The sequence below is a fragment of the Gordionus sp. m RMFG-2023 genome, chromosome 3 (assembly GCF_954871325.1).
Source record: "Gordionus sp. m RMFG-2023 chromosome 3, tfGorSpeb1-WG-v2, whole genome shotgun sequence".
NCBI classification, from domain to species: domain Eukaryota; kingdom Metazoa; phylum Nematomorpha; class Gordioida; order Chordodea; family Parachordodidae; genus Gordionus; species Gordionus sp. m RMFG-2023.
Window position 1 is genome coordinate 11,408,559 of NC_088777.1, and position 11,106 is coordinate 11,419,664.

At 27.1% G+C, this 11,106-nt stretch overlaps 1 protein-coding gene across 1 annotated transcript; it reads right to left on the reverse strand.

Moving 5' to 3' along the window:
- Positions 1-2,093: 2,093 nt before the first annotated feature.
- Positions 2,094-11,106, reverse strand: LOC135926726 (kelch-like protein 13). The gene is made up of 7 exons (XM_065462657.1): positions 10,667-11,106; positions 9,998-10,136; positions 8,458-8,662; positions 7,897-8,065; positions 3,212-3,436; positions 2,610-2,833; positions 2,094-2,260 (listed from the first exon to the last, which is right to left on the reverse strand). Exons 1-7 carry the CDS (start codon positions 11,104-11,106, stop codon positions 2,094-2,096), a joined length of 1,569 nt encoding a protein of 522 aa, XP_065318729.1.

Here is an 11,106-nt window from a genome sequence, read left to right on the forward strand (position 1 = left end):
ATTCAACTATTCCTAGACACCTTTTGTGTGAAGGCTCAAAAAATTCAAATTTCTATTTTGGCTCATTTAAGTGATTCTTTACATATAATTTTTTTATAATTCACATTAATTTAAAATTGTGTATTAAGAATAGTTATTAGTCCTAATAAATTTAAGCTTTATATTTTTAAAAAACAATAATATTTCTTAAAAAATTTTATTATCCTCCCCCAGACCAAATTCCTGCGTACGCGCCTGACCTGATAAATAATAAATAGCACAACAGAGTCGTCGCTAAGCCTGTGAACCGAGTACTAAAGTTTCCCCTTTTTCAAAGTTATCACCAATTTTGAAAATAGATTGGCACTTTAGTTAAAATTAACACCAAATTTTTAAATAATTAGCACCTATTTTAAAAAACATTTATATTATGTTAAATAGTATACTTACAAAATTTTCTAGCATATTTAAAAAAAAATGTTAATTTTTTGGTAATAAATCACTTTATTATTATTATATATTCAACTAAAATAAATTGGTGGAAAATCAATTTTGAAAAAATGGTATATAATATATAAATATATTATTATTTTATTAGATATATCTACATATAAAATAAAATAGAATTTAATCAGAGCATGTTTGTTATTTAAAACCAATAAACATTTACTTGAGTATATTAAAGATTGTGATATTTTCCAATTAATTTCATATTTTAATCAGTTCCATATTCATTCCTAAAAAAAAGGCAAAATAAGAGAACGAATTGGTAGAAATATATTTTAATTTAATATAATAAAATCTACAATAAAAACTTTTGGATTGAGGTTTTTTATTGTTATGAAAATATAGCAGCCGAATTAGATTCCAAATTTGTGTTAAATATTATTTTGCTTAGCAAATTACACTTATGCAAAATTTTTACCACATTAGATATTATTCACATAAGAATTTGTTACTTTTTGCAATATTATAAAAGAAAATAATATTAAAGAAAACACAAGGAAAAAATTAATTAGTTCAGGAAAAAGTGGCATGTACATATTAACAGCTTTCATCGCCTTCATTCTCATTACTGAAGATCCATTACTCAAAGGGAGTATTGTATTTCGATTATTGTATAGATCATTATCATGATCCAGTCTTGTTGTTTATTAACTTTGCCCATAAATGTTTGGACAACTATTAGCGAATCTCGAGGTTTAGGCAATATTTTTATCTCTAAAATAGTGAGTTAGTTATTTTTAAAAATCGCCTCAAATTGAATCGTTTCTAGATTCAGTTTAAATAATAAAAAAATTGAATGAGTGTGATTACTTTTTCTGGGCAGGTTTTCTTAAAATTTTTCAATGATATAATTATTTAAAAATTGGGTTATATTTTATTAAAGTAAAAACTTTAATTTATTATTTCGACTAAGTTTCGATTTTTTTATAGTGCCAAAAATAAACAGCGTTATAAACAAGAAAAAAAACTTGATGAGAATTAAACATTGAAATTGGAGTTCTGAAATTCACATAATCCGATGTTATAATTACATCAACTGATTATGTTCTAGTTTGAAAGAAAAATAAATTTGAATAAAAATTGCTATTCATATGGAGTTATTAATTCAAACATAGGTACAGGTAAGTTGTATAAGCATTGTATAATTTCAACAAAAAAAAACCTAAAATAGATCTATACGTTCTTATTGACCTAATCAATTTCTGCTAGGGGATACACTTTATAGGAGGATGGAATTTGTTTACAACGCCGCAAAAGAAAGATGTAACATATTTTTAAAATAAAATTTCCAGGATAAAAAAAAATACTTAAACAAAATTTTCAGTTCTTGAATATTCGTTATAATGGAGGTCTAAGTTCATTTGTAATTCTTTTATAAAAGTCGTATAATCAAGTTTCAACTATGAAATATATGCTATCTTTTAAAACATTTTATTTTTTAAAAAAATATTTATTATATTCAATAAACTAACCGTAAAAATTAAATTATAAATATTTTAAAATCTTTAAATTATATTTATTTATAACATTTAATCAAATTAATAAACAATTGATGGGGTCGGTAGAGGATCTAAACATAATTTGGCATATAAACCTGCTCATCAGAATTAGTCGTTCCTTCTTCTCAAAGCTATACAGGAAGGGCCAGGCAGAGGAACCGGCAATGGGTCGATATTTAAAAGTAGAGTTTCTGATTCGGTATCGAAACATTCCACACTGTTTAAAAGGCATTTTGATGTTGAACTAATTCCCCCCACTATATAAAGCTTATTGCCTAAAATTATAAATATAGAAAATATAATTATAAATGTTTTGTTTGTTTAAAAAAAATGAATGTTGTGCATTATAAAATAAACCTTTCTTTCCCGTTGTATAACCATCCCCTTCCTCACCTTCCAAATTTCAAATAAATTATTTGGTAGAGATAAAACTCTATTTGATATAGCGAAGGGGCCTATGAAGAGTTGAGCGTTCCTTATTTCCTCCGACTCTTACTAAAAATATTTCATATCCAATATTGATCTTTTTTTAAAAAATTTACACCTTGTTAAATTTTTCTGGTATATATAAATTATGAATTTAATTTAATTTTTTTTTCTTTAAATTTATTTTTATGAAACAACCAATGCCAATAGCTCCGCAACGATGTCTAGCCTTGTTAAGTTTTCCAACGCACTTCCACACAAAGTTGGGATTTTCAGATGCCAATTTTTCTATTGTATTCACGCTGATTATTTTATCGCTATTCTTTTCACAATACGCCCCTCCAATCAAAAATATGCTGTTTTTTATTTCGGCCAAGGCCATGTAACATTTTCCTGATATCATTTTACCACGTGTAAACCATCTAAACTGAGAAGTAAAATTTGTAAAAAAATAATTAAATACGAATTGTTTAATTTGGGTATTTAAAAAAAATACGAATTGTTTAATTTATATGTTTTAAAAAAATATGTATTATGTATATTATAATGTGAGAGCTAGCTATTTGATTCTTTTAAATCATTCATTTTGTCTGAGTGAGAATGGTGAGCGAATTAAAGAATGTAAAGAGCCATGCTTATACGTTAACCCTCTCATAATGCTTTTTCGCGTTTTGGGTTTAGTTTTGGGTGCAAAATCTTATAATATCTCGTTAGTTCTAATATTTTTCTAATTTAATGCTTTGATTTACATATCTTACATTTCACCATATAAATGAAATCCTTTTAAAATAATAATCTACTTGTTATTGGCCGGGTCAAAGCACTCGACACATTTTTCTAACTTGTAAGAATCACTACTATCCACATCTTCTATTCTATCGTTGGTGGAGTGGGATATTCCTCCAAAAGCCCATATCAAACCATTATGAACCAGACAACTCAATCCCATACGTGAGTATTTTAAAGCCGGGGCGTCTAGCCAAGTAAATATGATAGGGTCATAACATTCTACAGTGGCCAATATTCTTCATTATTTTAAAGTCATAGAATAGAGAATTTAATGATAATAAATTTTTGTAAATTCGAAAAAACTATTATATTTTTATATTAAAAATAGCTTATGTCTCTATTTTTTTAAAGTTAATAAATTTAAATAATTATATTTTTAATATTTAGGTCACAGCCAGGTAGAATTTCTATTATCATGATTATAGTAAAGCTTACATATATTTTTATACACTTCAAAGATTGAGAATTGTAGATTTCTATAGAAAAATATTTTTTAAATTTCGAGTTAACATTAATACAGCAGTATTACCATTTCGAAATTTGAAATATAAAATAGAAGTCTGAATGCCGGTCAGGCAAAAGAAATTGGACAACTTGTGAAAAATATTTGTAGGGGACCAAAATTTGGCAAGTTTTTTCCCCTTTCATTAAGAGATTTTAAGACAATTTGCAAATAATTATTTTACGGGCCTGGAAAAAAATTTATTGGTAAAGCCGATAACTCTTTATAAATCTTCACTTACGCTGATCTTTAATATAGAATATGGGAGACCGGAGTAAGTCACAACTTTTCTTGTTCAAACCAGAATACATTCAATAATATTAGACTAATCTGAATAAATAAAAGATCATCTGAATCCTAAATATATAAGCTATTTGAAATAGTTAATATATATTTTATAAAAACTATTTTTTAGAGAGTTGTATTTGAAAAAAGGTCTTTTGCCTCAACAATACTGTACTCTGGGTACGTTGGTCCAAGAATATGTGATAGTTGGAAATTTTTAATCGGTATTACGAAACAATAACGATTTTGATAGCACTAACCAATAATCATTCGGGTTTCCTAATATGACATTTTCATATTTATGCATTTAACACTCTGCCCTCTTAGTGGAAAATAAAATTTAAGTTGTAATAGGCTAGTAAATATACTTTTTTTACCATTGATATTAAATAAAAACATATTTATATATTAATATAGATATTAGAGATCTGCAAAGTTAGGACCGGCCCGTACCCAGCCCGAGTCCGCCCGGCCCGGCCCGAAAAATTAAATTTTTTAACACAAACAATGAAAATAAGTATTTAGACCAAGGATGTAAACCTGACCCTGAACCCTCGTATTTTTGCTGATCCCAAAACCGGGCCCCAACTCTTTTTAAAATTGTAGGGTTCAAGGATTCTAAATCTCAAGAAAATAATTAAATATTTTTTAAAAATATTATCAAATGATTTTTAAAAACATTGTCTATGAATGGTTGGTAGCCATCTCCAGTTTTAATCTCGGCCTTCTCATGACTGGTGAACAAGTATAATATTCACATCTATTTTCTTGACTATAATAAAGTTGTTCCCTGCATTTGCCTTATTATGGTCTGTCCATCTCCATCGAATCGAATGCCTACCATCACTTTCACTACAAGTTTGCCACTTAGTTACCCTCAAAAATTTAATATTTTATCCACTCTTGAACAAGTGGGTTTTTCAAATAAATTCCTATAGCCCAGATGGTGTATCACTTATATCTTGGACGAACGTTCTCCCACTAATCTAAGACTACATCTGATTTTGCAGCGAAAACTAACCTCTCATTTTCTGCCATCGAAAAGGCAGGAGTTCACAAAATTTCCTAACATTTTCTTCATACCAATAGTGGCCACTACTTTAGGTATGTTCAGAAATGAGGGCCTTAATCAAAACCATAGGAAAATAAATAAGGATGCAAATATTTTAAAATTCTGGGAAGAAAATCCTTCAATATATTCAGAACTATATATCCTATCGAGTCATGAGGTGTTACCCGCGACACAAGTACAATAATTTATAATGCATTATAAAGATAGCTATTTATTAGGTCAGAGTAGAACGTGCATTTTCTTTAATACATATTGTCAGATTTACGTGAAATTATGTTATGATTATGCGATTAAATAAAACATTTAATATATATATTAAATATTAAATTTTTGAAATTTTTATCTTGTAAATTGACTACTTTTCATTTTTCGATATTTTCTTAAAATTTTGATATAATCTCGTCGTCTTACAAAAAGAAGATGTAAATATTTCTGATTATTCTTCTTTTGTTATTTTATATTTCTCGTGAATAAATATTTTCATATTAATTAAATTATTTTCATTATATTTTGCTTAATTCTCAAGCTCGGATTAAGCCCACAATAAGTCTAAAAAATTTTCCCAAGCCCATCAAATTATTTTATATATAGTTATGATTAAGTAATACATGGAAATATAATATTTTATTTAGTAATCTTGACTTCTTGCAAATCAAATGCTCTTGTTTAACAATACGTTATTATTATAAATTTTTTATTCAAATATCGCTGATGTCACTTTAAATACTTTTTAGAATATTGCTTAATATAGATACGAACATAAAACAAAAATGACAATTTCCCATGGATAAAACCAGCACTGCAGTATTTAGCCAATGGGTCTGTTACGAGTCGATTATCGGTATCACAATATTTTTAAAATTTGTGATAATGTTTTACACGTAATTATACTATAGAGATATAAAACAAAAATGAACGTTTTCAATTAGCAAGTTCAGACAATCGGATATTTAGTAGGCGGGTCCGTTTTGAATTCGGCAATCGGTCAGATCACAATATTTTAAAAATATTTTTATAAAGGATAACACGTAAAAATACTTGTATAAAATAAAAAATGTTTCCATGCCACAATTTAGTATTTAGTGATTGAGTCGGTTACGAGTCGGTTATAGGTTAAATCACATTATTTTTAAAATATTTCTTGGGATAATGTTTTGCTGGTAAATATCAGCATTGAAAATAAAAATGAGAAGAATTCGATAAATAAAGCAGGCAATGTGTGCTTTACAAGTTTGCGGTTATTTTTCAATTCTAATCTTACTTATAAATTAAATATATAAGAAATCTTTCATTTTTTTTTATTTTTAGGTTTTCCACATGTATCTACACCTAAATACAAAAATAGCACTGACCAATAATCATTCGGGTTTCCTAATATGACATTTTCATATTTATGCAATTAACACTCTGCCCTCTTAGTGGAAAATAAAATTTAAGTTGTAATAGGCTAGTAAATATATTTTTCTTTTACCATTGATATTAAATAAAAACATATTTATATAGATATTAGAGATCTGCAAAGTTAGGCCTGGCCCGTACCAGGCCCGAGTCCGGCCCGGTCGGGCCTAATATTTTTAAAAAAAATTTGGGTCGGGTCGGGTCGGACCTTGGAAATTTTATTAAATATATCTAAATTTATCAATTTTATATTGAATTTTTTATGCAAAATAAAAATTTTTGATTTAATTTATTGAAACTAAACGCTATATTTAAGTAATTATAAAAATTAATATTTAAATAAATTCGGGCCTGGCCGGGCCGGTAAATTTTTTTAAGATAAATTTCGGGTTCGGACCGGGCCGGCAAAACATTTTTAAAAAATTTCGGGTTCGGGCCGGGCAGGCAAAACTTTTTTAAAAAAAATTTCGGGCCAGGCTTGAAAAATTAGGCCCAATGCAGATCACTAACAGATATTTAATCTATCATTTTTATTTAATAAAAAATTGATTAAAATATATTTTAAAAAATGTTTCTGAAAATAATTTTTTTAAAAAAAGATTATATAATATAATTTTAATTAATTATGCTTATTTACTTCTTATCAATGCAGTTTAGTGGGACAGCATTTATTCATATCCAAAACAAAAATACATCAGTGTATTTAGGCAATCATTTTGTTTGCAATACTGAAATTTATTATTCTAAGAAGTAAAATGCAATATTTTTTGTTAACAACTGCTTTGGACAAAAAGGATAGCAGAATCTGAATTTACTATAAACAGTAGAATACGGTTAGGGAATATAAAATTAATTAGGAAGGCCTGGAAGCCAATGGGTGGGCCCGGCCCACATAGGTGTCCGCCATATACGTAGAATATTTAAAGACTTAAGAAAATACAATTTATTAAAAATCAACATTTATATGGGATGAAATATCTTTAATAAATTTGTTTTAATTATTGTACATATTATTTTGGGGATTAATAAGTAAAAATTTTGGCTATTTTCTAAAATGTAATTAAAATTTTATTTTCCTCCTCTTTTTTGAGGGATACCTGAAAAAATATATACAATAATTCACAAGTACCATCTTATTTTTTTTTGTAAATCCGCATAAAACTAAATGCGAAAATAATAAAATAAGCTAAAATGTCGGTGGACCAACCATCCTATGACCAACCATGACCGAACGCACTAACTTTATAAAAATCATCCAAAATCATATTAATTCGTGTTATATGATTCTGAAAAATTGTAATCTCAAAGTGCCCAATTTCCTCTATTCCAATTTTTCGCAGTTTTTTATAGAAAATATTTTTAGGGATTTTGTGATTTTCTTCTATTTTTGTAAGAAGCAATATTTTGGAAAATTCGTAAGAATTCTTTTAAACATTTACTTATTCTCATGGTTGCATCCTCCTATGGCGTACAATCTTCCATGAAAGGCTACTAACTGATGATCCTTCCTAGGGTACTTCATTTTCGAGATGGAATTCATCGAAAAAGAGTTTTCTAAATTAAGTCTGTAAACAGATGAGCTAGCTGTACCGTTGATATTACTTCCACCTTTAAGATATAAAGAAAAATATTTAAAAATATTTTATTTAAAATAAATGGTTGAAAGTTTCAGATGTTTAAGGAATATTTCTCGTAATATTATGTATATGAAGTATAACCGGCAGATAAATTTCCTAATAAATCTTTCAAATTTATAGCCATTTCCCCACTCATATGAATAACTATGTGACTTGACAATTAATTGAATATCAACTATTTATGATAAAGAAATTTCTATCTATTATTTTAAGTGCTGACTAAATTAATTTAGGGCAAGAATTAATATAGGAGGGAGGAAAAAACCATAAAACAGGTTATCAAAAGATATCCAAATTTATGCAAAAGAAAAAATTGTTATTCTATACAGTTGGGTCTCTAATATATTATCTATGATTTTTTACCAGAAATATAAACGTCGTTATTGAAAACGGCACAATCATGTCTATCCAAAAAAAAATCGTCCATTTCTTTGTTGACAATAGGTTTCCAGCAATTTGATTCGGCATAGTACATATAGGCGTACACTACCATGGTACCTTGTGGCTTACCTGTTATTGATTCTTTTGAAGAACAAGAATCACCTATAGCTAGTATTGCGTCTTCATTCTAGAAAGTTGCAAATTTAAAATGCATATATAAATTGATTGACTAAATTTTTAAAAAAATTAGAAATTATATTTCAGACATTTTTGCAGTGAATTGATCAAAAAAAAATTTTGAATCGAAGTATCATCAGGGATGGTACTCCATGTTTTCTGATATAATTTTTAGTCAAATGACCAATAAAATTATTTAAATTTAATTTATATAAATTTTTTTTTATAAGAGGGTCTTTAGGTATGTTCTTGGATATAGTATGAGCCACAATCTCTGTGCTCACAACAATTACAATAGAAGCCAATTATTGATTCTTTCTTATCCTTAAAAAAAACTAAGTAAATAATATGGGTAAAAAAAGGAATATACTGTTCCAAAAAATGCCTTAATAAATGGCTCATGTAAATAATGATATTTAAATAATCGTGAACATTTATTATATTATAAATAAATGTGCGATTCTCCACAAAATAGAGTAAAAATTATTTTTTCTTAAAATTTAACGAAAGATATTTCCTTTTACATTTCAAATTATATGTTGATAAGAATGGGGTAAAGGGGGACAAGGGCCGATTAGTGCATTTTAATATATTTTACAAAGTAATTAAATTCTAATCGATAATTACGATATAAACTTCTCGGGAGTAAAATGTTTATCATTAAAAATTTATACACAAAAATATGTTTTCAACGCGAATAGAAATAATTTATGTTTGATTAACATATATAATATATCAAATAAAAGTCTAAACTCTTCTCTTTTCCTTGTGCGAGTTTTGTATAATTTTTAAATAACAACTAAGGACTAGAGGACGTCAGACCGGAGTTTATAGGATCCTCTTCATCATTAAAATATAACTTTTTATAGAAATTTATTTTAAATATTTTTATTATATCACAAATTTTGTATTTTAAGGTCCTGGTTACCCCATAGATTCAATATGTCATGGCTTTTTTAAACTTAAAAATTTTAAAATAAATTGAATATTTAATTTTTTAAAGATTACTATATAAATCATTAATATATTTTAAAGCCTTTAGTATTATAGCAATATCAAAACTAAAAAAATGTGCTGGAACAACTTACCAGGCTTTGAGATATGTTGGTCTAATAATAAAAAAATTATTTCAAATTTTAAAAAAAAATTAAAAGCTAACAAAATATATTATTTTTAATTAATAATACTTTGAAAATTGAAAATAAGTTTGCAGATTGATTTAATAGTATGAAACTTATTCTGGCTTATACGAAAAATGTCCTAATCTTCCCCGGTCTCCTTATTGAAATTAACATTTATATCTTAGACTATTATTAAATGAAATGAAAATGAAATTGAGAATAACTTGCAATTTTTCTGACTCAGAATACTCTACACATTTATGACAGTGTAAGGTAGGTAGATGATAAGCAGTTTTGAAGTGTTTGATATCTTGATTTAATGGGAAATTATTGGGATGATCGAACGTGTTACATGAATGGGCCCTGCCAATGAAATAAATATATATAGGATTTATTATTAATTAATAGATGAAATAGGTTTAAAGTACTTGCCAATAAGACAGCATTAGTGAGCATTTTAATAAGTAAACAATTATGTGTATTGTAAATTATATAGAGTTAGAATATATATATAAGTTTTCGACAATTGTTTTCGGAGGGTTAATATAGTGACCAAGATTTTTACTGATGTGTATATTCGTACAGAAAGGGGACCTTAAAAATGCAGGGTTCATATATTCCGAAAAAAAACGAAGCCCTGATCTATATCATATTATCAAGCGTAGAAAGAATTAAAGGCTTTACTTTATTTGTTTTTCAAATAGACTACAATTATTAGAACCTTTAGACAAACTTCAAGGAAAAATTAGTCAAATATTACCCTTAATTTCGCAAGAAAAAAACGTTTATATTATAGGAAGACATAATATTTACTTAACTATATTCAGAGCAAACGCGAAGTAAATTAGAAAATATAAAAATTAAAATCTTTTTTTATTTATATATTTATTTACCACATAGCCTTCAATAAAAGGTCCTTCATTTCTTCGTGCTGCAAGAAATTCGCGTTTAATTTTATTAATTCGAATATGGCCTCGGGTTGTATACCACCTTTATCAAAATCGATGGTTTCAATTAGCAAATTAATATTACTCATCGCCTGACTTTGATAAGTCAAATTTTTAAACCATTCCATCAAGATTTCCATTTTTATAGATTCGCTATCTATTTTTAATTCGGGGCTATTCAAAATGGATTTCATAAATTTCCAACTCTTTATACATTTCAAGAATTGAGGATGTTTCAGAATCAACAGTTGAATGTTCTTTAAAATAAAATTTCTGTAAGATTCTGGTAAGGATATCACATCATCTAACCCTTCCACACTTTCTAATATCGTAGTGATGTCTAGTGATTTAAGCAAATCAAATTTATTATCAGGTGATATACTCAT

Excerpts from the sequence above, each read along its gene's own strand:
- LOC135926726 (XM_065462657.1), bottom strand. The coding sequence starts at position 11,106 with ATGAGTATATCACCTGATAATAAATTTGATTTGCTTAAATCACTAGAC. Across the intron at positions 10,137-10,666 it reads CTTTTATTGAAGGCTATGTG|GGCCCATTCATGTAACACGT; the intron begins GTAAATAAATAT and ends TTTCATTGGCAG. Across the intron at positions 2,834-3,211 it reads TTTGACCCGGCCAATAACAA|ATGGTTTACACGTGGTAAAA; the intron begins GTAGATTATTAT and ends TTCTCAGTTTAG.